Source organism: Thamnophis elegans, chromosome 4 (assembly GCF_009769535.1).
Source record: "Thamnophis elegans isolate rThaEle1 chromosome 4, rThaEle1.pri, whole genome shotgun sequence".
Classification (NCBI taxonomy): Eukaryota; Metazoa; Chordata; class Lepidosauria; order Squamata; family Colubridae; genus Thamnophis; species Thamnophis elegans.
Genome location: NC_045544.1, coordinates 105,268,930 through 105,296,382, shown reverse-complemented (window position 1 = coordinate 105,296,382; position 27,453 = coordinate 105,268,930). Strand labels below are relative to the sequence as shown.

Below are 27,453 nucleotides of genomic sequence, written 5' to 3'. Positions count from 1 at the left end.
TTCTTAGGTTTTATAGTTTTATATTAATGACAATTTGGTATCATTTTAGGTGTTTCAGATAACAAATACCGAAGCTTCTCTTCACTCTATATGCATCTCAGCAAAACTGAAATAATACTTTTCCTTATAGTAGGTTTATAATAGTTAGCTTGTGATTTATAGTTACATTCTGACCTGCATTTTTGTGTACTGCTTGATTGAGTGTACTCTCTTATGAGGTACAGTATATTTATAATACAGATTTGAGTGACTTTGTTCACTTTTTACCTCTCCTTCCTTGATATCATTTGTAGAATGGATGAGATAGGCTCCTTATCAGCTTCACCATTACAGATTATCAGTTTTTATTGCTGTATAGCAGCTGAATTGTGAGTTCCAGTTCCTAGAATCAATACAAATTCCATCTTGTCTGCAGTGAATCACACTACAAACACATATTCAGAATTGAAGTGTTAGAATGGAATTCTAGATGGAAATAATAACTAGAAGTATTCAGTCCTTGTTTTCTTTAGATGAGAGAGAGAGAGACAGTTAGAGTTGGAATTGGTAAACGGAAACATTCGTACTTAACTCCTGGCAATTTTTTCTACTCTTTACTCCAGCAAAATCTGAAAAATGCAGTGCATATGAAAATAGAAAAAGTAGGTCATAAATAAAGATTAAATTTTCTAAGATTATGGTATCATATAAAATTTCTTAGAAGATAATGTTATTGAACATCATTTTGATTTTTCCCATTATTTTTCTGAGCTTAATAATTTACATATATGCTTTGTGTTTGGACTGGAATAAACCCATACTGAAAAAAATTATTTTCTAGTTACCAAGTCCTCTTGCATAGGATTTCAAATCTGGAATAAGAGATCCATGTAAAATCCTTCTGTAACACTGAATTTAAAATTGTTTTTGAATATACTTTCTGCTTGATTCTAACATCACTTTGCTGTCATATTTTTCTTGGGATTTTTGTTGTTGTTATGGTATCAATTTTCTGAATGATAGCATACCCTGCCCCAATATGCAAGTGTTATTATGTAAGATGACAGTCTATTGGATTGTTTACAATTTTTTACACTTCCTTTCTTGATTGGATAGTATACGGTGGTCATGCTTAACTTGTTTTAACTGAGACTAATAGAAAAAGATGGACATATTAAAGCTGTTTTGCAGATGAACATAGTAATCTTGGCTCATTTGGCCAATCCCTGATTTTTCCCCTCCTATTTTTATTGGTCCTTGTCTTGTGTCCATGTGGAATGGATACTTGATAGAACACAAAGAAAATTGGGACTAAGCCAGGAAATCATATAGTATATATTCACATTTGTTCATTATTATCAGATGCAGTTGTTGAGTTTATACAACATGCTATGTCAAAGTTTGTTAACCATGATTTATAGAGGGGGAAATTACCTTTGCTGGTGAACCACCCAGGGTCACGAGAATCAGTAGCATATTTATTTAATAATAAGCAAACAAATAAATAAATAAATAATAAGGAAATAAACTACAATAGCTTGATTCATATATCACACTAAGCCATAATGAAATCATGTTACACTTAACATAATGAATGAAGCCAACAGCAAATAGTTTCAAACAATTTACTGTCTAAGAATAAAATATCTTTTATTCTCTGACCCTGATCCATGCATTAATTAAGGCAAAAACAGAGCAGATTATGGCTTAGTGCAATGTGTGAACCTTGACATTATATTAAAAAGTGAACCTTGCAACTGGTATACACAACAATTTGCTGAAATAAAACAGGCTCAAATGAACAGTTAAATTATTAAAAAAAACTGCAGCCACAATTTAGTAGCAAGTAAGAACAAAGCTCAAAGATCTTTAATAAACCAAATTAGCATTTAAAAATGTTTTTCAATCTCAAAAAAACCTATATGGTGATTTTTAACTTTCTTTCCGTCTCAAAATTAGTGTTTTGTTTGGGTTTTGTTAGATTGGTTTTTGAGACATTTAATAATCCTGAACAATGGAAATTCTTTTTGTTCCTCACACAGGATTTCCAGGGTTTCTGGATATTTTAAAAGTTTCACTATGAAGGTTTCATATTTCATTGTCATTCAGCAACATGAAATTAATAGCTGATAGTAAATTGCACCTAGTGGAAACTCAAACATTCATTTCTGTCCTTAGTTTCAACATTTAACATCTGTTCTTCTCCCCTTATCTTTCATTTACCGTTTCTGTTTTTCCTTATGCTATGACATAAAAGTGGTTGCACTGAAAAGACTGCCCTTTTTGAGGAACAGACCGAAGGAAAAAGACAAAATGAAGGCCTTCTACCGTCGCTCCATGTGTAAGACTTTATGAAAGTTCAGCTTCTTTTTAAATGGCTACACTGGCATCTATTACTAACTTTTCCTAACCCTTTCCTGGACTGCACTGTTTTTTTCTATTCTGCAAGTCCTGCTTTATACAAGGAGCTGAAGCAATGTTTCTAAACACTGACACCAAATGTACATAATTATAGGACTCTATAAATAACACAAAATTGAAGATACATTTATATGCTCACGTTATGGAAATTACAGGTAGTTCCCCATTAGCTATGATAATTGAGACTGGAATTTCCATCATTAAGTAATATGGCCATAAAGCACAATGTCACATGATGTCACATAAGAGCCAAGGTGGCGCAGTGGTTAAATGCAGCACTGCAGGCTACTGCTAGATCAGCAGGTCAGCGGTTCAAATCTCACCGGCTCAGGGTTGACTCAGCCTTCCATCCTTCCGAGGTGGGTAAAATGAGGACCCGGATTGTTGGGGGCAATATGCTGACTCTCTGTAAACCGCTTAGAGAGGCCTGAAAGGCCTATGAAGCGGTATATAAGTCTACTGCTATGACCATGCCACTTAATGATGCAGTTCCTGTACTTCTGATTATTTTTGTTAAGCAAGCCCAGATTAAGTGAATGTCACATGATGGCCATTTGCGACTTCCTGCCAGCTTTCCTTTGCTTGTTGGAACCTGGCAATGAGGGATAGCAAATGACAATCACATGACCTCAATTGCTAGATGCCCAGAAGTTAGTGTGATGGCTGGAACTTTGAGGACTGATCATAAGTACCATTTATTCAGCACCATTGAAACTTTGAAAGTTCACTGAATGAGTGGTTAAGCAAGGAACACCTCTATGTGCATTTGAGCATATGTGCATTAAATGCATATGGGTAACTAGGTAGCAGGCACACATTTGCAAAGTGAATGTCATTTTTAAAAATTGTTATAAGTCTTATAAAGCCATATTTTCTTTGGGGTATTTTTAAACTAAAACCTGTCTAAACATAAATAGTAGCTTGTTTATCTTTTACTAGTTTCTAAAAGTGGGAAACAGGATGGCAAGTTTTTGCCAGTGTATTATTTTATTTTTAAGTTAAGGATTCAATATGTAGATAGCTGTTATAGAGCACATTTGATTTAGAACCTTCTCTCTAGTGTTATGCACAATTATCTATCCATATAGAAGCCTGCACAATAAAGGGCCCCTTATCATTGCCAGCACTGACTTTATATAAGCACTTGTGCTCATCTTACCCTGTTCATTACATTTATCATTACAACATCAGAGCTCCTATGTATATTTATGTAGCATTCCAGCACAAGCATGGCAGCTAAAAACATTTACAATCATCTGCACAAGAAAGCCTTGCTTTTTAACATTTTTCATTCATTCAGCCAAATGCATGTTGTAACATATATGAACATGGAATGTACCTTTCAGTATGATAATTAGAGATAAATGTGAAGCATTTTACAATGCAAAAAAAAATCATTGAATCATGCTGATTCATTTGCTTTCATTTGCATCCCAGCAATGAATGACCTGATGCAGTCCATGGTCTTAGCAGGAGGACAATGGATAGGTAGTTCTGAGCATCTGGAAGGTCCTGATGATATATCCACGGGTAAAAGGAGAAAAGAATTGGGATCTATGGCCTTCTCTACTACATCCATCAACTTTACAACTGTCAACTCTGCTGCAGGCTTGAGATCCAAGCAGTTGCTTAATAATAAAGGTATAGGTAGAAACTTTTCGGTGTGGTGTGGCTGTGTTAGCAACACTAGTGGTATTGGAATCTATTCATGCTTAATATTTCATATGATTTTTCAGCAAATATTTCTAATACAGATTTATGTAGTGGGGAAAACGTTTATATTTCTGACATATTATTTGTGAGAACATGGATTTATTGGAGCAAAAACTTCATAGTATTTTCTAGATGATAAACTAATATTCAGGTTTTGATTTTTGTTTTCTACCTAGATACAACATCTTTTGAAGATGTAAGTCCACAAGGAATTAGTGACGATTCTAGTACAGGTTCAAGAATTCAAGGTAAGATTTGTACTTTAAATGAGTGTTGGTTATGAGAACATTAATGAAGTTTAACCAAAAACAGTTTTGCAAATGAGCATTTGTCATTTTTGGCTGTTTTTCTTTCTTCTTTCAACTTTGCATCTCATCTCATCTCATATTTTTTTCCATTTAATCTAATAGAATTCTTCCCCACTTCCCTAATGCACTTGTTTTAAGTAAAACCTTGTTGAGTGCAAGGTTCATTTTTTTCAGTTCTCCTTCAGTTCTAAATGTCAGCGTTCAGTGTTGAGAATTACTTCGGCAATCTGTTTCTCAAAATATGTTCACTTATACGTTAATTTATTTTCTTAATCAAATTTCAATTTAGATATAACCAAAGAGTACCAAATAGAAGATACAGCTATAAAATTTAATTGATCATTGAAAATTGATTTAACTCAAAACAATGCATTATTCTGAATATATTAATACTGTCTCTACATTTATATTGTTTAAGAGTACATGATGTTAAATGTAGGAGTGTTTTTCTTCTATTGGTGGCATTTCTGCATAGGTCATATCCATGTGGAATCTATTGTAAATGCCTGATACAAAATAATTTTCTGCATGTTTTACATGCTGTTTTTACCTTTTTTTTCCAATTCAAAACACGCATTCTATTTTTCTTGTTTTTGCTGCTCTTTTTATATCTTTTTACTGCTCTAAAGCAGGGGTCTCCAACCCCCAGACTTCAGCACAGTACTGGGCTGTGGCCCATTTGGAACTGGACAGTGGAAGTGGTGTATATATGCATGCAGCTCCAGTTGTGTAGTGATGGGCTTGTATGCCGCTGCTCATGCAAATGGAGCTGTATATACATGCTCACCGACTGCTCACGCAAAACTATCCTCTCTCCCCTCACCTGCCGGTTTGGAAAGTTGGAAAGGTTGGGGACCATTTCTGTAGGGCATTTTTTAAAAGTTGCCTATAAACATCTTTTTCTGTTTTAGGGATATTCATATTTCTACAGTAAATGGTAAATTTAATGCACTTTTTTTAGTGTTTGTGCAATTTTGGAGATTTTAATATCAACACACATCTGCCACCAATTTGATAAAAATTGGAGGAGGCCTTTGCAAGGAGATGATTAATCAAGATCGTGTTGTATTCCCAGACAATGGATATAAATACTTAACATTTTTGACATACGAACCTTGTGCATTGCTTTTTTATATGAATTTCTGAAGTGCAACCTCATATACAAACTTCGTAACGAGTATTGTAAATACTAAAGTGATTACTTCAGTGTTAAAATTAACAACATTGTCTCACAGTGCTAATGTAATAAGTTTTGTTTATTTTGCATCCACTGATTTCTGTCCTTAAGCATTTGGTCCTCTGGATTGTTAGTTATAGATTCTCATTTCTTGCCTGTACATCTCCAACATTTCTCTCACCGCTGCTGTTTAATTTCTACGTGAGACTACTAGGTGAAGTTATCTATTGCCACAGGATTAGATGCCGTCAATATGTTGATGCTACTCAATTATAATTATATATCTCAATCCTGGCCCCTACAAGGGATTCTGTTGAAATTATGTTTTGGTGTTGGAGGATGGAGGAGTCCAAATGAGGGAAAATAGGCTTCAATTTAACCTTATAAGACAAAGTGGCTATGGATTGTAAAATGCCCTAAATCCAGGGTTTTTTCATTTTATTTTATTCTAAATGAAATTGCATTGACCTGGTGCACGATTTGGAGGTCCTTCTAGACATGTGATTGAGAGATGCACATATCCATTTTGTGTGTCAGTTCCACCGACTCCTGGATTGGGAGGCCTTGCTTACAGTCACTTATACATTAACCACCTTATGCTTGAATTGCTCCAGTGCAGTCTACATGAAGTTGTCCTTGGTAACTACTTGGAAACATTACTCATCCAGAATGCAGTAACCTGTCAAAGTTGCAGATATATGTTGATACCTCTGCTCTTTGAGAAAGCAGTTGTTACCAGTATTCTTGTATGCAATTCAGACTACTAGTTCTAACTTTTAGTGACAGGGCCAAACTATTTGTGAGATAATTTATTCATTTCTGTGAATGAAATATCTCATGTACAGTATATTCTGATTTGATAGATGTTTTATGCTATCTACTGATTCTTTTACATTTAGCTTCCAGACCAGCCAGTCTTGACAGTGGCAGAACATCGACTAGCAATAGCAATAATAATGCATCACTCCATGATGTCAAAGGTATGCTTCTAAAGAAATGAACCTGTGCTTCATTCTTTATATTACAGAGAAGAATGGGTGATATTCATAGCATGAAGGAATTTTTACTATGATGATTTAAACCATTTGGTTATTTTTAAAATAAAGTTTTAAAATAGATTACTGTGCTAGAAGTATATGGCAAACAAATATAATAAATACTTGCATTTCTGTAGTCTCTATTTACTGCTCTACTTCCCTTTATATAAGTAGAATTCAAATACATCATGATATACTGAACATATCACTAACGGGGAAAGTTTTTAAAATACTCTTGATACTTCCCCCCCCCCCTAAATGTCAGGGGTAGAAAATAAAATATGCAGTCCAGAAATTACAGGTATAGCTACACTGATGGCATTTAATTTCCCAGTTATCCATTAGTAATATAGTATAATTATTCATAATAATGCTGAAAATATTGAACTTCTATGTGTATTGCTATTAATAGTGATCAAACAAAGAAAAGAATTCATAGGAGTGAAGCAAAGGAAAATGCAGACTTAAGTGGATAGAGATGATGAGAAGGAAAGGAAATATATCTCATTAGGAGAATAAAGGTTTAGAAAAGGAATGTCTATGCAGATTCTCAAATCCAGGTCATGGTTGTCCCAAAGATGCTTTTCCAAAAGGCAATTGAACTTCCTTGGTTTTTTCCTTTGAAAATGTTTCACTTCTCATCCAAGAAACTTTTTTAGTTCTAATTGTCAGAACTGAAGAAGCTTCTTGGATGAGAAGCAAAATGTTTTCAAGGAAAAAAACCAAGAAAATCCAGTTGCCTTTTGGAAAAGCATATTTGGATTCAGAAAAGGAGAGCATAAAAATATTTAGATATTTCTATAGTGGAATTTATGCAAATAAGAAAGATAACATGAGAACAAAAAAAAGGAAAAATGAGAACTCATAGGAGTGAAGCAAAGAAAAAATGTAGATATAAGGGGATAGAGAAAATTAAAAAAGAAAGGAAAGATATCTCATAAGAGAAAAAAAATTAGGAGAGTATAAAAATGTTTAGACATATCTAGAGTGAAATCAATACAAATAAGAGTAACAAAAAGGCAAAGGAAAAAAGTCTCCTATTCAAAGCTCCAGAAGCACACTACTAGGCTATCTATTTAGCTTGCTTTTTGTAAAAAAATAATAATAATCTGTGTTTAAAGCAGATCAATTACAAACATCACTGCCTCAATGAATTCTTTTCATTAGCTTTACTGGATTTTGCATCTTTTTGAGCATTTGTGTTTTTCCAATATAAATTATTCCCTCCATAAATACTATGTCAGTTAAGTATGCTTGTGTTCTAAAAGTATATATTGCTTTTTTAAAATGTTATTCAAAATATTGCAGAGAATAGTTTCAACTGCTTTGGACTGAAGAAATGCCAAAATGAGAAATTGGCATTTCTTCAGTTATTTTGTGCACAGTGTGATGTTTCTTCTTCAAGTCATATTCATAGGAATTGACACTTTATATAAAGAGCAATGTATTTTTACATAAATCTTTTCAGCAAAATATTTCTTGATTAACTTGAAACTATTTTTCCATGCTTCTGTTTTCTTTTTACTTTTATAACATAAAATATAGCATATGGTAATATTTATTACTATGACCCTGTGATCTGGGTTGCTGAAAAGGTTTGTGTGTTGGATGTGTGTGTGTATATAAGTATAGAAAATTGGAAACTGATACTTTTAAAAGAGTTGAAGTTGAAACTTTTAAAATTAAATATTAGATGTCATAATGAAGACCGATAATGGGTAAAATTAAGAAAATACATTTTATTGTACAAATTTTAATAGGTGTTTAAGCATGTTACTGTACAGCAATTGATGTTTCAGTCCTTTTAAAACATCTAGCAATATATTGTACTTTGTTTCAAATGTACTTGTTAAAATGTTTGTAATTTATTTTACCTAAGAAAAATATCAGTGCTGTTTACTCTAAAGCAGGTGCAAGTAACAACCAAAGCAGGCCTCAAAGCCACAGTAGTGGAGAATTTAGCCTACTTCATGAGCATGAAGCATGGTCCAGCAGTAGCAGCAGCCCCATACAATATTTGAAAAGTCACACTAAGTCTAGTCTCCTGCTTCATCATACAATGTCAGAAAAAATAGATAAACAAGGAATACGGAGAATTAAAACTGAATCCCCTGGAAGTGAAATGGTTACTCTGCAGCAATTTCTGGAAGAAAGCAATAAAGTTACTTCAGCTGAGGTATGTTAAAAAGTACTTAATTTTAAGAGACATAACTTAAGCCCGTAAACATAATATGAGTTCAAGTAGATCATGACAATGTGATTTGAAATCCAGGTAAAGAAAAACAACTAATTTTAAATTTGAGAGACAGCATTCATCATTTATTAAGAATTTGAAGATAACTGAGTAGTAAAGTAATAGCTGAGATATTTAGTTCAAAAAAATACATTCTATTAATGGTCATAGCTATAAAAAGAAGATAATGCCATTATGCATGGTAAACCTGAATAAGGCTACACAAAATTAACCTCAGATTTTCTACAACAGAATAGTTATTCCCGAGCCCTAAATAATGTTTTCAGCAACTTTGTTACATTATTGCCTAAGTAAAATAGATTTGCCATAATCATTCATTGGGGCATGTCCTGCTTTTTAGAAATGAGTTGTTAAAGTAGAAGGTATCATAGGATTTTAAACTTCCTCTCAAACTCCTCTCATGTCCTAGAATTTGTCTGAAACCCTTTCACTTCTTCTTCAGCAAGTTCCCTTTGTCCATTCAACCCCTCAAGTTCAATGCCTCCATTCAACCCATCAGCTTTAGGCTTCAATTCTGGAGACAAAAGTTCCTGATAGATCTTCCCTGAAATCTTATTCTCCAAACCACCTTGCTGCTCAAAGAGAATGGCCAGATTAGCACCCTGTACCATTTCCATCACAAAATTATGAGATTGAAACTGGATTGAAACCCATTACTTTTGGGAAATTTCCCAGTTACTATAATTTCTCTAGCTTCTCTTTAGTTTTCAGGTTTTTTTATAACTTCTCACTAGTATTCAATTTCTTTGGACCTTATGGCATCTACCTCATCAAATATGATCAGCTGGCATATAGACTTAAAGTAGCTTAATGCCCCCTCAAGGCATATCTTGCATCCAAACACCAACCTTGCATGGCATTTTACTCAGTGATTCATCACCAGTCTAGTGTTTTCCAATCATAGACTATTATTCATTAGTTCATTCATTTTTCTCTCTCTTTATTAAGGAGAAGTAGTCTCTTGCTTGTTTTTCCTTTTACAATATAAGTTAACTGCATTAACATAATTCTAAGATATATTTTAAAAAATAGAGAAAATACTCTCTGAGTATACCTGCTTCTGAAATCTCATTACTTTCTCTGTGTGTGTTTTTTCAATAAGGCAATTGAAGAGGCTTTACTTATTCACAATTCAGTTTTTATATTCTATAAAGATTTCCAGTGATGCACAATTATTATTTTGGCTGTATAATTAAATAGATAATCAATTCTTTATTTTTAAGCTTGTGGATTGATTCTGCAAAAAAGTACAGTAACATACTTTACAATTACTTAAATCTGGTTAGACATCTATTATGAATATAAAATGTTAATTTTGCCATTACTACATATTCTTCAGTTTTGTCTCCTAATTTGACATAATTTACTAGGATCCTTTTTTTCATTGTTGTCTCAAATTTGTTCTTGCAGCTGTCAGTATATATCTCAGTAAATTGTGATGTTTTCATTTTGGAGTATAAATAAACTGGCAATTTAGAATTAATGTTTTATGCTATGTTTTCAGGTTTCTTAAAGTAAAAGCTCAATAATTTTTTCAATACTTTGTAATTTAGCATTAGAGAAAACATTTTTTATAATATGCCATAGTTCTTCTGGAATTAGGTTTTCAGGTACAGGTAGCTAATTGGGACCTAAGCAATGTGGTTGTTCGGTGAAATGCAGGGTTTCCAAAAGGGGAGAGATGGGGGCTAGGCAGATGTGTTCAGTCTGGATCTATATTAATTTGATGGGGGATACTATGTGTTTTTTATATTCATTCTCTTTTTCTATCTATTTTTTTGCAGCTAAAGTCTTCAAGCAAAGATAATCTTTTGGATGAAGTAATGAAATTTTTTTCGGAAAATGCTGAATTAACAGGAAGAGAAAAACTAAGCAAACAGACATCAGGCAGTAGTGGTATTGTCAGATCGCAGAGTGTGAGAAACACAACAGAATTATTTGATGGAAAGTTAGGTAAGCAAGAACCTCTTGCAAGGCTCAATTTAAACAGAACAGAAGATTCTAAAGATTTGAACTTTTCAGAGACTTATGCAGGCACTAAGGGAAAGATCAGGTCTGTTAAAGAAAATGTCCAGTCACAGCGACAATCAAAAGACTGCAATCCCTATGCTACTTTACCTCGTGCAAGCAGTGTGATTTCAACAGCAGAAGGAACTACTCGGAGGACCAGTATCCATGATTTTTTATCTAAGGACACTAGGCAGCCAATATTTGTTGATCCAACTCCAACTACAGCTGAACAAAGTATTATATCATCTTCGAGTGAGTACAATCCTCAACAACAATCTTCTATTTTTTATTATGCTCCTGATAATGCAGTTACTTTTCCCGAAAATGACTTAGCTAATATTACTACACCCGATCATTTGAATATACCTGAAAGGCTTAGCAATTCCAGAACAAAGACCAAATTTATTACTAAAACATTTTCTCTCAGTAATGTAAATAATGATAAAATAGGCATATCATCTTCAGGCCATTTTTCCATGCCATTTTTGACACTTAATACTGAATTAGTCTGTGATGTTAGTGGATTACCTCAAACATCCATAACCAGAACAGCTAAAACACTTCATTCATTTGTAAAATTGCCACAGAAAGATCACAAACAACCTTATGAAAATCAGAAATCTGATAATGAAAAAGTAGATGTCACACAGAATAGCAATAAACTTAAAAGCCTTGAGCATACAGATCCTAATGATACTGAATCCCCTTTATTAGCTGATGAAGATACCCAAACTATTTGGTATGAATATGGTTGTGTATGATAAGCTATACAATTAAGTAACTTTCTCTGATAAAGTATGAGTGGACTTGAAACTTAGAGCCTGCCTTATTAATTAGATAGGAAAAAAACTAAGATTTTTATTTCCTTGAGTAGGGATGAATAACTCACCTTTTTTTTTCTTAGCATGTGAATTCTTAGCATGAGAAGGAATAAAGTCATGCTAAAGTTTGCATGAAGTATTAACTGCAATGTGTGATTGCTGCATGCCTCATCAAAAATCTTAATGCAAGCTAACTGATTTTTTATCTGGTATTTATTAAAAATATGTTGTGGACGTTCCTAGATGCATGCTAGCCAGTTGCATGGTGCCATGCCAGAAACAACATTTTAAAAGATAATTACAGTATAGCAATTAAGATTTACAGCAATTACTAATTTTGGGACAGTTTCTCTTCTCTTCAGATGCTGGAGTTTTTTGTGGATTAGATTTTAGGCCCAATTCAGCTACGTTAAATTTTGACTGGTTTAAAATAAGTAGAATTGTTTGGTTGTCCAGAATTTATTTTATCGCTTTATAACTTATAGATCAGTTCTATGTATGTATACCCAGAAATAAGTTCCACAAAATATTTGTTTGGATCCCCCCTCAAAAAAAATTAAGTGTGCTTTATGTTTCATTGTATTCATGTCACCTGACCTGAATTGAGTCCTTCCTGTTCTTTCCCACTCAGGCTAGTAAAAAATATGGAAGGAAGTCTGCATTGTAGCTTTTAATTTATAATGTATCGTACAGAAATGTCATAGTCAGAATATTTCAGTGTAACTGTCATTTTCATACTCAGTATAAAATACAAGGCATAAAGCCTAAATGATGAGTTTAATTTAGTTTAACAATATATAAGGCAAAGTTGCACTGAAAGGACAAACCTGCTTCATTTCTTTGTTTTTTTCTGTTCTTTTCCATTCCATGCTTGAAGCACTTATGTACTCCTGTGTTGTGTTGTCTGTAGGTGTACATCAGAATTTTTATTATATAGCATTCATTTTGACATGTTAAAATAAAAAATAAAATGGAAACGCACTTTCTTTTTTCTTCTTATTGAATACAATAGCTAATTAGAAAACGTCAAAATCTTTTAAATTGGCCTCAACATATTGTTTTAGTTGTGCTCAAATTCTTAATTCATTTGTTTTTCATTGTATAATTAAATCATATGTTGTATTTCAAGCTACATCCAATAAGTATACATTTTTAATATGGTATAAAATAAGGATTTCAGGAAACTTTTGTTTATGGCTACTATTGTCTCTACATCTGGGGAAAATCCTACTTCTGCTTAAAACTATGAACTGACATATGAGGTGGTTAAACTAATGGCCTTCCTTACTGTAAGGTAGCCTGTGTTATGCTATTTAAGAATCACAGCCTTTAAAAAGTCTTTGCAGAATTACTTGAAACCTATAAGATTAAAGAATGTAAAAATTTCTGTACGACCTTAATAATTGTACAGCTTACCTATTTTGCACGTCATTATAATTGGTTCACATTTCTTTTTTTCTTTTGTCCCCTTAAAGTCAGTATTTGATTTTTGGTGACAGCCTGGATTAATCCTTGCAGTTTCTTTGGCAAGGATTTTTGGAAGTGGTTTGCTATTGCCTCTTTTCTAGGGCTAAGAAAGATTGACTGTTCCAAAATCATCCAGCTGGCTTTTTCTAAGGCAAGATTCACAGTCTTTCAGCTTCTAGTCTGATGACTAGATCCGCTAGTCTAGATCCGCTACAACAAATTAAATCTCTATTGCCTTATTTTAGAAGGATCTAATTTTTTGTGCATCATTAGAGAACCAAAGTTTCAGATACGTTGTTCCAAGTTGCATGGGGCCCTTGACAGCTAGTAATGCGACTCCACAAAATCATAAACTTTTAACATTATTAACAGTTCCTCTTCACTCGGTGCAGCCCAGGCAAGCCAAAAGATTAGACCACCATAATTCAAGCTGACATAGCCTCCATATGATAACAGAGTTAAATGCAACTTCTTTATGAAAATTGGAATGCCTAGTTAATTATTTATGTATAGTTATTTACAGATTCAAAAGAAGAAAACAGTGGATACACTTTAAGCATCCTCTTATTTAGTACTTTGTAAACACAATTTACAGCTTTAAGTTCCTATATCCCTGCTAAGAGTCTAACCCTAACCCTACTCTTCCTTGCAGAGATCTTATAGACTATAATATTCTTCAGTATCTTTATATGATCTATGCATTTGAAATTTCCCAACAGATTTTCCATAATACCCTGCATATAGAGAGTAAATATGCATTGAAATATCAGTAAAATATGCTTATCTGTGTGCAACATAGAGATTATGTTGTCTTCTCTACACTTAGGGATTTGGTGGAATGTACAGTTTGACTGGAGGGAAGGGATCTTTTGCATACAACTGTATCATAAAAATACTTGAGTGCTCTTCACTTGATTATATGATTCCATATATTCGCTGCCATGATTCTCTTCCATTTCATTAAAATTAAAAATGAGATTTTCAGCGTGAAATGGCATTATATTTTCTAAAAGTGGAATCTAGAATTGATTGAAAATAGCAACAACATATACTATTGACTGCTGTTTACAATATATATAGAAACTCTGAACTTGTCAATGACATTTTACATTCTTTTCCTCCCCACTTCAACAAATATCATCAGCCAGTGAGAACCAGCAATTAGAATCCTTAATTTAGTTTGTGGATGGGACTGTCAAAGTGCTCCAGTTTGTTAATAGCTGATAGGCTCCTTTTGACATAGGTTTAGTACTATTCCTAAAGAACACCACATCCATGTTCAGAAGTACCCCAAACAACAATTGACAGGAGCAAATAAAGCTGTGCTATAAAACAGCAGGGAGGCAGAGAGTTATCTGTGTCCTGCTTCACTGTACAATTCCCCTGTCACCACCATTGGTTAAGCTTTGTTTCAGGACAATCCTCATATGAAAGCCCTTTACTTAGTAGGTAAAAGGGAAAACCTTGGCTTGAAAGAACAGGATTTCTCTACTATCCAAAATGGAATGGCCCTGGCATGGCAATCAGTGTTATTACCTGCTTTAAAAGGCAGGTACTGTTCAGAACTGGAATGGCTAAAATGATTTTAAGCTGAAGCAGATATTGGGAATGAGATAAAAGCAATATGAAGCCTCTGGAAGGATGAGGGTGGGATATATCATCTCAGCAGTGACTTATGCAGGGAGATGGGAAATAGGGGCAGGGCACTCTTGGAGTTATGGGTTGAGATTGTGAGGGCCAACTTATCATGTATTACTGACATCTGGCTTGGGGGTATGGTGTCCCCTTTCTGATTTTGAGTGTGAAAGAGCTGAGAGATTAAGCAGTTTAAAAGGTGGCTAACGCACCACTGGAAGACAAGGAGCAAACCTCATCAAACACAGGCTAGAACTTCTTTTAGAGCCTACCTTGTGACAGAAAGAATGGCAAAATACTGTATATTTCTCTGTCATTATTGCATCTGCAGAGTTGTCTGGTGGCCCTATTTGGGGTAACCCAGACCCTCCTTGGAAGGAAAAATTTTGTATTTAAAAAGCTGCTGTGAATATGATAGAAATTTAAAGGGTTGCTGTGAAGAATATGCTAGGAATCTGTTAGATAAAGTTGCTCAGATTCTCTCTGTGGCGGACTCTGCTTTGAAGCAGAGCCAGTGATGGCTATGGAGGCTAGGTCTTGTATGGTTATCTGTTGAGCCTGAGGAAGTGGGTGGAGTTTTTGCCTGTATTAGATGCATGCCCTTCTGGCTGGTCAAGGTTGTCGAGGGGATGTGTGATTGGGTTCTGGTGGTGGTTAATTATTTCTTGAGAGAGAGGAGTTCTATGAGCTCTTTAAGGGTCCATTGCTCAAACCCAACCAGTCTGGATACTTTTAATCTGATTTCCAACCTTCACTTTTTAGAGAAGATTGTTGAGAAGATGGTTGAAGTGCAGTTTCAATCAGCTCTGAATGAAACAGGTTATCAAGACCTTGGCCTAGGCTCAATTAGGATTTAGTCTGGCCTATGGGATGAAAACAGTGGGAACAGCATAGTGGCCTAGGAGTGAAGATGCTCACCTCACCACTCAGAAGATTGAAAGTTCAATCCTAAGGAGCGGCAGATGTTTCTTTATTAGGGATGCAAAGAAAAAATATCTCCTGCGAACACCACATAGGTGACAGGAAAGGCATCTGGCCAGTAAAACTGGATGATTCCAGTTGCTGTTAATGGGGGAGAGATCCAGTATATAGCCCCTATTTTGTGGAGTGCCTCACAACTCAATCCTTTTTCCTGTCTTGTTTAACATATACATGAGGCCCTTGAGTGAGTAGCCATCGGATGGCTTGAGTGAGTGATACCATGGATGCCTTTTCCCAGTGTCTCAAAGCTGTGGGGAACTAGATGAGGTACAGCAGGCTTCAACTCAATCCAAACAACACTTGAGTGACATTGGGTGTTTGGATTTAGTGGTGCCAGGAGACTTCTATCATTGATCTTGGATGGGACGGCACTGCCACAGTGTATTATACACCCAGTGTATAATCTGGGGAGCCTTCTGGACTCATGGCTCCTGCTCAAAGAGTAGGTAACAACTGTGGAAGACCTTTGCACATCTTCAAGTTGTGTGCTAGTTGCATCCATTCCTGGACCAACGGTGCTTACTTGTCATTATACCCTCATGATCTCTTGTCTGGACTACTATAATGCACTGAATGTAGGTGTGCCCTTGAGGAGCATTAAAAAAACTTCAACTGGTGCAGAATGAAGCAGTACAGATAGTAAATGGTACCAGTTATTTGGCACTTGTAACACAACTACTCCATGAGTTGCATTGATTGCCGGAGTGCTTCGAGATACAATTATGGGTGCTGATTGTCACCTTTAAAGGACAAGGTTACTTGACGGACCAACTCCCCAGCTGTTTTCACCTGACAGATGAGGTCCCATCAGGCCAAGAATGTCAGCTGGTAGGGCTTAGTAGACATGCCTTTTCTGCACTAGTGCCTGGCTTATGAAACATTCTTCCTCTGGAGAATGGCCCCGCCTTTCATAAAGTCCTGAAACCCTGGTTCTAGGCCTGGACCTGGGACTCCAAAGGTATGCGGGGATCAATAGTGAGTTGTTGATTTATTACTGATGATGTTACTTAGTTTGGGTAATGAAATGGCTGCAAGAAAACAACCAAGCTCAGAAAGCATCAAGGACACCTTGTAATTGGAAGTATTAAGAATGATCACCATTGGTCTACATTGAACATTTTAATAGCACATATGAAACAAATTCTATCACCTAGTCTAAACAAAAGCAAGTTTGGCTGTCATATGGTGAGGTTATCAACCTATCATTGTTGCCCCAATTCAGGCCAAAGCAAATAATCTCTTATGTGGAGATAAAAGATGTTAGGGGAACATTTAGGGACCGACCAGGGAGGAATGATCATGCTACAAAAGAGACAGGAGACTTTGGCTCTGTCATTGTGGATATCCCATAGAATCCCAGATGCTCTGTTTTAATCAAATTTCAAAGCAGGCAGTGCTGACAAGGTAATATCACAATATGCAAAATCATCATTAATTTATCTCCTTAGGCTGGAAGACAATTTATTCAGCAAGGTGAGATGAACTAAGAAATTTCTCAGTAGTCTTGCTTCAGCCAGAATGTAAGACAATGAAGTCATAATTAATTTTAAAAGAAAAAGCAGTCTATTTCTAGTTATGTTAACACACTGTAATGTGAATAAGGTACTGGTAAGATTTTCAAGGACTTTCTATTGGAATGCTTCTAAACTAGAAGAGTTCTTATAAATACACAGCTGAGCACCATATAGCATTATACACAGAACTTTGGCTTTAAATAGTTAATGGCTCCTGGAACATAATTGTCACTAGTTGACCTACAAATTTAGTGGTTGCAAAAGGATGCTTTGGGGGCTTTTATTTGAAGCTTTCTTGTTTGAGTAAACCAGGAGATAGAAGAATACAAATAAAGATATAGATATTTAAAGGATTTTACCTGCTTGATGGGTTTGCTATTAATTGTCCATCTAATTGGATCTTAAAGCATTACCTAGAAAATACCAATACTTTTGTTCGGGAGTAATTCAGAACAATAGGTGTTCTCTAAAGCAGTAACATGGCATAGCTTTAAGGCATCTTAAGGCCTACTTACTTTACAGACAGTATGGCTGCATAATCAGATAAAATAAATTAGAGATGGAGCAGTAAGAGGGAGGCTTATACATCTCAACAATATTGTTAATGTAAAAGCTGAATAAGAGATGAAATTATTGTCTTGCTCTATACGTTTGCTGATAGGTTCAATTAAATCACCAAGAATATTATTCTTTGCTTGAGTAAAGGTTGTGCCTTGATGGAATACTATTATTAATCTAAGAAAACAACAATTTATCATTGTAATGGCTAATTTTCTCCAGAATTATTCTTGCAGAATAGAATCAGACCTATTCCTCTTCTATTAACAATAAAAAAAACTTTATATGACCCGCTTCTCATATATTTACTTTATTTGTATCACATTTATCTCTCTACTGCCCCAAGTTATGCCAGCTAGTATTTTACATCTCCTGCTACTTTTAACAGATTAGCTACTAGTTCCCAAACCTTTTCATGGGCTTGCCTGTAATTCCTTGAATAAATACCTTCTATGCTTGTTACCCTGTTTCCCTGAAAATAAGACCTCCCCGGATAATAAGCCCAATCGGGCTTTTGAGTGCATGTGCTAAAATAAGCCCTCCCTGAAAATATTGCAACACAGTAGCAGCCATGAGGTGACCACGCTTGCCATCTTCTGCACCTCAAAAATAATAAGACCTCCCCAAAAATAAGGCCAAGCATTTATTTTGGAGGTCAAAAGAAAATAAGACCCTATCTTATTTTTGAGGAAACACTAAATTTTTAAATTATTATTATTACAAATAATTCAAGATGGCAAACATATACAACACATCTTCCTCCTGTTTTCCCCACAACAAAAATCCTGTGAGGTGGGTTGTGCTGAGAGAGATTGATTGACCAAAAGTCACCTAGCTGACTTTCATGGCTAAGGCAGAATTTGAACTCAGGGTCTCCTGCTTTTTAGTCTGTTGCCTTAACCACAAGTTCAAACTGGCTCTCTTACATGGTATATTTTTGGTCAGAATTGGGGCTCCAGAATCATTAAGATCATTCCTGTTTACAGACATTGGGGGAGAGAGAAAAATGGGCAAATGAGGCACATATAACAAAGTATTAAATTAACCCCCCATCTTTTTTGATTACCATATTTTTGGAGTATAAGACGCCCCCCCCCCCCAAAAGAGGGTGAAAATCTTAAACACTGAATTCAGCATTTTTGGCCTCCTGAAACCCCACCCCTTTCACAAAAATGGACGTGCATAGCCTTTAGGAGGCCTGCAAAATGCTCCTGGGGACTGGAGATCGTATCAGATAGTCACTTCTTTCATTTAATGTTTAGAAATGTGGCCCATTTTTTTGCTCGTTTTTGCCCGCCAGCCCCCAGGAGCACTCTACAAGCTTCCTAAAGGCTATGCATGTCCCTTTTTTTTGCAAAAAAAAGGCCTGTTTTCATGGTTTTTGCTCATCCCCCCCCCCCCGAGCAGCACTTACAGGTCTCTCAAACTCTGCATGCCCCGTTTTTCACAAAAAAATGAGGTGTACGGAGGGTTTGGGAGGTCTGCAGAGTGCAAAAACTTTTTTCTGTTTACCTCTTCAAAATCTTTGTGTCTTATACTCCAAAAAACACAGTACTCTTCTCATCAGTCACTAAAAAATAAATTTCTTATTGAATATATAACAGAATAACAGAGTTGGAAGAGACCTTGCAGATCTTTTAGTTTAACCCCCTGCATAAGCACGAAACCCTATACCATTTCAGATAAATGGTTGTCAAATCTGTTCTTAAAAACTTCCAGTGTTGGAGTGCACCCACAATTTCTGGGACAAGTCGTCCCACTGATTAATTGTTCTGGAAATAGCAGATCCTCTTTTACTTCAACAGCTAAAGGCATTTTCTTAACTCAGATTTGTAGCTTGATTTCCTTCTATTGTTAAACAAAGCAGAAAGGAAACAAACTTTGTTCTTCCTCGCTTGTAACAATGGTAAAGGTTTAGAATGGGAGGAGGATCTAGAATTTGATCTAAGGAAGATCCAGACAGAGAAAAATAATAGTAAAAGTCAAGTTCTTCAGAGATAGTAATAAGTAGCCTAGGACTAGTCTCAGTTTGGGTGGAAAAAAAACCCAATAACTTTAGCACTACAGATTTCATTTATCTTAATACCAATTGGAGCTTATACTAAAAGCATCCATTGTCGATTTGAAAAGAAGCTACTAAGTTGATTTGCTGAGAAAGGATAATTGTCTTATTTACAGTGCAGTACTTGCAATGTTGCTTTTCTAAGTAAAGAACTAATTTCAGATAACTGAGTTTTGCATGTTCCATTATCACTGCATGCAAGGATGATTTTCAGCTTCATAATTGATAAAATGAATATATATATATATATATATATATATATATATATATATATATATATATATATATATATATATATATATATACACGGACATAATTCCATAAATGTTCTTGTTATTCCACTGAAGAATTATATTTAGAACTGTTCTTTTCCAAGTGATAAATTCTCAGTTCTAATTGCAAGAAAAAGTATTAACAGAAGAAATCTGTAAAATATATCAACTGTGTTCCTTATTTTCCTTCCCCCCTTTTTTATTTCTCTCCTTATTTTTTGTAAACGTTGTACAAATGAAACTTGCCAATGTTATTGCAATGTGAGAAAATTTTATTTTAACTGTTAAACAAGTAACACGAAATGCTTTTCTTCTGCAGATGTGGAAGCAAAACAAGAAAACAGACATTCAAAAAGCAGTTGTAGGGGGCAAGAAAGCTTCTAATTCAGTTGCCCCTACAACATGAGATGTGGGCCACGTGGTGAGTTTTTTGCCCAGGGTGTAAATGATATCATTTTCATTTACCAAGAAAAGGAAGAAATTAATATTAATAAATAAGAACACATGCACACTACATTAACAGTTGCCAGTAGTGCTTAGTGACTCGATATTTTGCCTACTGTTCAAGCCAAATGAGAGTGGCACATTTAATTTTACCTGCCAGGCAAGGAATATTCACTTTTAAGTTTATCTTCTTTTTCCTGTTAAAAAGTAAAGTGTTTATCCAAAATTCTATTTTATATACATACAGTACTTAATCCTTATCTGAACATTGATTTATTGTTGTTTTCTGTATTGCATTGATATAATCTTTTTGGAGCAGGGCTCATGCTTATTATGTTCAACTATTCTGAGTGATGATACTGTATTTTGTCTAGGGTAAATACTGGGGTACCCATTATATTTCAGTGAGATAGCAATTTATGATCAGGGCAACTCAGATTCTGTACCAAGAACAGCAGGATTCTATAGTTAGTATTTTGTAAGCAGATTGCCTCTTACTTGAAGTGTCTGCTATTTTTATTTTTTGCATAATATCGATCGTACTATGTAGTGGAAGATAGGAATATTTAGGACATTCCTTATTATAGTTCCTAAAAACATATTTGCAGTATGTTTCTGCTATTCCAGGGACTAGAAACATCTAGTATTGCCAGTTATCTCATTTTTTGACAGAACTATAGCATGACCAACTCTGCATATGATACATGTATAGGCAAAGAAAATCAAACACCTTGGATGCAATCCTATATAAAGTCAGATTCAGCATGGTTCAATTTCTATAATTTAACTCAATACAATATTTGTACTTTATTACAACCAGATGATAATGCTATATAATATTTTCTATATAGGTTTCCCCCTTTTTTTCTTCTAGTTGCTGCTTAAACTGCTACTATTGTATCTTGCTAGTTCTTTTCAGCAAATTTTTAGATTTCTTCTATAGCTAAGCTTTCCTTTCATTTTCTCTTCTCTTTCTGCTTTTAAATTGAACAGAGAGAAAAGTGTCCTTCAGTATCTCAGTATGAAGCCTTTATTTCTGAAGTAACAAGGTATTCGGCTATAGGAGTCATGGTTTTAAAAAATTCAAAAATTTTACAGTCCTTCATGAATAGAACAGTCAAGAAATGCACATCTCCTTTCCTTGAATCAAGGAACTGTACCAGCAGCTGCTGATTTTTTTAAATACTATATTGCACATTGCACTGTTATGCTCTAAAAGAGAATTTTCATCCCTCCGAGGACCAAGGTTTGTGCAGTCTCAAGAACTACTTCAGGAACATAATTAGTGTGTTCTAGTTTCTTTATGAACATGGTCACCAGTTGCTTACTACTTCCACTCTACTAGCATTTAGTTCTGTAAATCTGAATTAAAAAAAGACTGTTGTAAATTGTGGAAATAGTTGTAAATACAGGTAGGAAAAATACCTCCACAAGCATCTTGTCACTTCAGTCTTATTGGTGTGCATGATGTTACTCTTAGGAAAACAAAACTGCTGATTATTTTGATGTATATGGCAAGAAGAATAGGTACTTCAAAACACAATTGAATACTTAATAGACCCTCAAATTAATTACTTTTCCATATACTTTGTGTCACAAAAATATATTCATTTTGAGGGGACAAAAAGATGCTAAAAACTATTTCTAAAGTTTTGTTGGATGAAATTGATTTTATTTTCAATAAAACCATCCAAAATAATTTTTCTCATTTTAAGTATTTAATCTATATTTTTAATTTGGTATTTTGAGACAAATGGCTTAAAAAGTGTTTATAGGAAAAATCCATCAAACATTTTTCAAGCTGTTTTAATGACTTACTATCATATTTCTTTCTTATAATGTGCATTAAGGCTGATTAAAATAGTTGATACTTAATATTTATAAGTGAACAATACAGGAAATTAGATTTGGTTAAACTTTGCAGATGTACAAGGGTTTCTGGTTTCTATTAAATTTCAAAGTTTATTTTCTTACAAGCCACTAAATTATTAATATTTCCATATGTATCATATTTAACCTTAAATGATTTATTTAATCTTAATATATGTGTATCTTTAATTTCATTATTTGTATCTCAGCCAAATTAGTCACAAGTAGAGTTGCAATATCTTGTTTAAATCAGATCCATTGCCTATACATTGTATATATTTTTAAAAAATTATAATTATACTCACCAGGATTTTGCTGACAATCAATGTTATTTCTATTAGATAAAAATAAATCCTGCCCTTTTCTGTGCCAAATGAAAAGCAACCTACAGAGCAATATGGGTCAGCTAAGCAGAACAACTAGATGTCCTGGTTTGGGAGCAATACAATGTATAATCTTCAAACAGCTGTGCCTGGGTAGATTTATTCCTGATTAATGTAACAAATTAAGCCATAATCAATTTCTAATCAGGATTTAACTGAAAAAAATTAAAATATTTTGGTTCACACAACCCACAAAGGTATAGATTCTATATTTACACATCCAGCCAGTAATAGTATTAATGCATTGGTGGTGCATTACCTTAACAACTGGAATAATTCAATAAAATGGGTTCATATGTTGCACAATTGCAGCCATAAAATTTATGGTGTGTGATATAGGCTCTCCCCGATTTTAATGTGGGGAAAAATTATAGTAGTAGCCAGAGTAGAATGAACTTGTGGCCACCTTTATTTCTCAGAGAATGAAATATGAAAATGGAAATAAAGGGCAGGAACCCTTTCATACAGTTCATACAATTTCAACCTATTGGAAAAAAGTAATTTGAATAAATAAATCCTAAAGTTTAAGCCTCCTAGATAGCATTGTCTATTTAGGTAAGAATGGCATTACACTTGATATAGGTAGATTGACATGGTCAAGAGCCAAATCACATTACTATTTGCAGTGGCTGTTTTACACTGGGCACAGCAATGAGATACTTTCTTTTTTATTTATTGATGAAATATCTATCCAGAGATCTTCAAATTGACTATCATTATTATTGTTTATTAAATTTATACTCGGTCTTCTCAAGAAAGTTAAGACAGCTACCATTTAAAAAATACAAACTTAAAAGAAATTCATATTAATGCTAAAATTAATTAATCAGAAATGTAGTGGAACAGATGCATCTAATAAGCATTGAACAATTTTCAAAATTAGTTCCATGAAAATACCAAAGCAGTTGTACTAAATCAGGTTAAATCTAGGTTAGATGAATAAAAAGCTGTGTGGCACTGAAAAGATTTTTATGCAAGCCTCTTTATAAACAACACAGAAATGAAGGGCCTCTTCAGTTGTTCTATGCCATCTTGTGCAACCACTATTACCTGCAGATATGGAAATATGGGAACCTGAAAACTCTCAACATTAGGCGGATTTATGATTCTAATCTTGTACATCTGAATATTTATCAAATAAACTACTGTTTTGTATTAATTACTTTCAAAATGTTTGCAGTGTTGAGAAACACCTGTTTTTCAAGCACTTATTTTTGATTGTACCTATTTTTCTTGATTTTTCAGTTTTGTACATGATTCATACAGTTTATATTTGGATTTAGGTACAAACTTTTTCTACATACAGTTTTACGTAGTACAAGCTTTTGGTATAATGAAGATGACCAAGAGCATAATATTAGTCACATGAGGTTTGCCTAGGAAAAATTAATAATAGATTATGCCTTTTTTAATTATCCAATTTTGGCAGTAGGTTTGGTTTAGTATTGCAAAGTTATATATGTATATTTAGGCATAATCCACAGCTAAAATGAATTATCATCTTGTTTTAATGAAACCTAACACTGATATTTCTGGACAGGGAGTTTGAGATTTGTGAACTATATGTAATTTGTCTCCATAGCTCTCTTTAAAAATGTATTTTGTGAAAAGCCAGATGATTTTCTGCTGATAACTTAAGACAAATAAATCTTGATACAGGTATTCTTCAGGAAAACCAAAGCCTTGTTTGTTTATAGCTTTCCTTTCCAGACTACATTTGAATATAACTGGCTTTCCTTATCTCTCTAGATTTCACAAATTTTTAATCTAAAGAAATTAAAATGTATGCCATAGTTCCTTGTCCCAATTTTCATTAATGATTCATAAAAATATTTTTTAAAAAATATAAATCTGTAGCAGTGTCAATTAATGTGTCACTTTAAAATCAGTCACCTTTAGGACTAAATGCAAGGGCTTTTTTCTTTATACACACCATTCAGCAGCTACAAAATAAAAGTTGCAAATTTGCTGTAATACAATGAAAATATTCCCACTCTGTTGCTGCTGATTGCTAAAGCTACAATCATTCTTTCCAGAATGCATTATTTCTTAAAATTCTTGTATTTTGAGAGATGGCACAGCTCCAACATGGGGCCAATATAAGTTCTTTGTAAACTCTATATTGTATTGTGTATAACTCAAACATTGTTCAGAATGGAACTGCCTTAAAAGAAAAAACAGCATGTGGCTGTGACACAAACTAAACACTGTTATACAGAAACTGTTATTTAAAATTGTAACTTCCTTTCTTATACCTAATAAGGAATTTTGTAATGTTTGCCATTGTACACTACTTATGTTATTAAAATTTGAAACAAAATAGCTGTCAACTTTCTCTTATTTTGAAAGAACCTTGTTTGGCCCTTCAGAACAACAGTCACATTCCATGCTTTGCACTTTAATGAGTTTTCCTAACCTTTATATTGGAAAAAGACCTATTATAACTTTGGTACAGTTATAGAAGCCTTTAAGGACCACTCTTTATACTTTTGGAGAGATTAGAGCCACAATGAATGACACAAAGTAGGTGGAGCAACACTGCACACAGTGATAATGGGGTAATTTCTCTCTTGGGAAAGAGTGCTGGGTTTATTTATTTTATCATATTATTATAGTTACCTATCTCACATATTGATTCTGAATGGCGTACACAATAAAATAAAATACATTAAAATTATAATTTAAATTTAATTTTTTTTTAAAGGAAACAAGACAAAACATACAAAGTGCACAAAGAGCACATTTTTCTAATCTTATAAATCATGAATGAATTAATCATAAATCTCAGCACTAAAAGGAGTGGAGATCTACCTCTGTGATTTTCCAATGATGACTTCCATTTTAGAAAACCTCTCTGAATGTAGCATATAGTTATACATGCAAGTTCCAACCTAGTTACTCTATTGGGTTAAAAAACTATTTGTGGCTTTCATCAAAATGCACAATTAAAGGTTCATGTGCTGTGGACTTCAGAAATTTTAGGAAGTCATCTGGGTGCAGGCCCATAGTTGCTGCATTAGTCATTGGGTGAAAATAAATCCTATCATGACCTCCTTCCAGAAAGCCAGCATCCAAAACAAAGTTCACATTTCCCTGATCGCAGAAAAGAGCTAAGGGGGTTGCACATCCTTGGCCAACTTTCAGCTTGTCCAACATGGCTGCTTCATCAGCAAAACGCAGGTTCCCACTCCCAATACCCAGTTTCTTTGCCAAATCATTTAAATTGATTTGTCGATCGTGCAGAACTGTCACCAGCCAAAAGCTTTTTTTCTTCTTATCTTTAAGGAAAAGGTTTTTGCTGTGAGCTCCATTTAAGTGTTGTACATAAGGCATCATTTCTTCAACTGTAAATACCTGGAAGAGAGAAATGAACTGTGAATTCCTTGAACTATTACCTGCTACATGTTTTTCAAATTGCATATAACCTGCACTTTTAAGGGGTGACTTTCAGCAGAATAATTACATACATACCTAAATTGTTTCTTTAAAGCTAAAATCCTTTTCCCTGCTCAGGTTAATATGGCACATATTTCACATAGCTAACATGATATAAATTAATTGCAATCAATCAAAGGAAATCGGGAAGCTTCTGAACTATCCAAAATAATTTTCTTAGCACTTTAAATTTATCCTGTTTGTTGTTTTAATTATTATAACATTAACAAATGTTTATAATGAAGAACATAAAAAAGAATATATTTGATTTATTTGGACAATCAGCTGATATCATGACTAAAGTCCCTCAGTGAGGCCAATCCTTTATATAGATAAACAGCAAACAAGCCGTATTATGTCTTGGTATTATGTCTTGGTGTGTAGCTTGTAACATCTTAATGTTTATTGTACTCTAGGACAGGGGTCTCCAAACTTGGCAACTTTTAAGACTTGTGGAGTTCAACTCCCAGAAAGTTGCCAATTTTGGGGATCCCTGCTCTAGGACAACATGATCAGTGACGCAGATATGGCCGTATGTTAACATGGTTTATAATTTAACGTGTTATGCAGGTCTTCTGTACCAGGGCCTAAAACTCGACATGTTTTATCACTTCGCTGCTTCTAGTAATACCACTCTGCCTAGTGTAGTGCGGATACAACTAACAAGCCTGCAATTTTAAGTTTAAGTTTTAATAGATTTGTATGCCGCCCTTATTTCAGAACAATAAACTCCATTAACTCAGGCCGACTCGCTTCACGTGCATTGACTTGGTATTAAGTTACTCCTTTTTTGGAAAAAGCGATTTAAAAAAGGGAGGGTGGATTGATCAGCCACGTCCCAGACGCAGCTGCCTTTCTCCGCACATCGGCTTCTCTATTGGCTGTTGCCGGGCCCCTTCTCTCCAGAACGCTTCATTTCGCGGCTTCTTCACTCACTTCGGGATGTTCCACGCTGAGTGCTTGGATGCCCAGGCCCTGCAAGTGAGCCTCCAGCGCCTCGCGAAGCCCCCTCACTGGAGGCGGCGGCTCGGCCATTGCAAGCTCTGCCCACCGTACCTGCCGCAAACCTTTCGGGAAGACTGAGCAGGAGGCGGAGACGCCTTTCTCTCGAGC

At 34.6% G+C, this 27,453-nt stretch overlaps 2 protein-coding genes across 5 annotated transcripts in view; one reads left to right on the top strand and one right to left on the bottom strand.

The window, feature by feature from the left end:
• The window catches only part of CCDC88A (coiled-coil domain containing 88A), an 89,973-nt gene extending 64,744 nt beyond the window's left edge, over window positions 1–25,229 (top strand). Inside the window, exons 26-33 of one of the 4 annotated variants that reach the window (XM_032216996.1) lie at window positions 2,237–2,320; window positions 3,838–4,041; window positions 4,290–4,361; window positions 6,498–6,578; window positions 8,543–8,811; window positions 10,674–11,151; window positions 20,529–20,630; window positions 21,647–25,229. In XM_032216996.1, coding sequence (XP_032072887.1) covers window positions 2,237–2,320; window positions 3,838–4,041; window positions 4,290–4,361; window positions 6,498–6,578; window positions 8,543–8,811; window positions 10,674–11,151; window positions 20,529–20,593 — 1,253 coding nt within the window. In that variant the 3' untranslated portion in view covers window positions 20,594–20,630; window positions 21,647–25,229. Of the gene's footprint in view, window positions 1–2,236; window positions 2,321–3,837; window positions 4,042–4,289; window positions 4,362–6,497; window positions 6,579–8,542; window positions 8,812–10,673; window positions 12,853–20,528 lie in introns of those variants that run through there. The other 3 variants (XM_032216995.1, XM_032216994.1, XM_032216993.1) reach the window with 3 other exon arrangements.
• A 344-nt stretch (window positions 25,230–25,573) lies between these two features.
• LOC116508400 (prolyl-tRNA synthetase associated domain-containing protein 1-like) lies at window positions 25,574–27,448 on the bottom strand. The gene is made up of 2 exons (XM_032217000.1): window positions 27,277–27,448; window positions 25,574–26,259 (listed from the first exon to the last, which is right to left on the bottom strand). Exons 1-2 carry the CDS (start codon window positions 27,373–27,375, stop codon window positions 25,822–25,824), a joined length of 537 nt encoding a protein of 178 aa, XP_032072891.1. The 5' UTR covers window positions 27,376–27,448; the 3' UTR covers window positions 25,574–25,821.
• Between the last annotated feature and the right edge of the window lie 5 nt (window positions 27,449–27,453).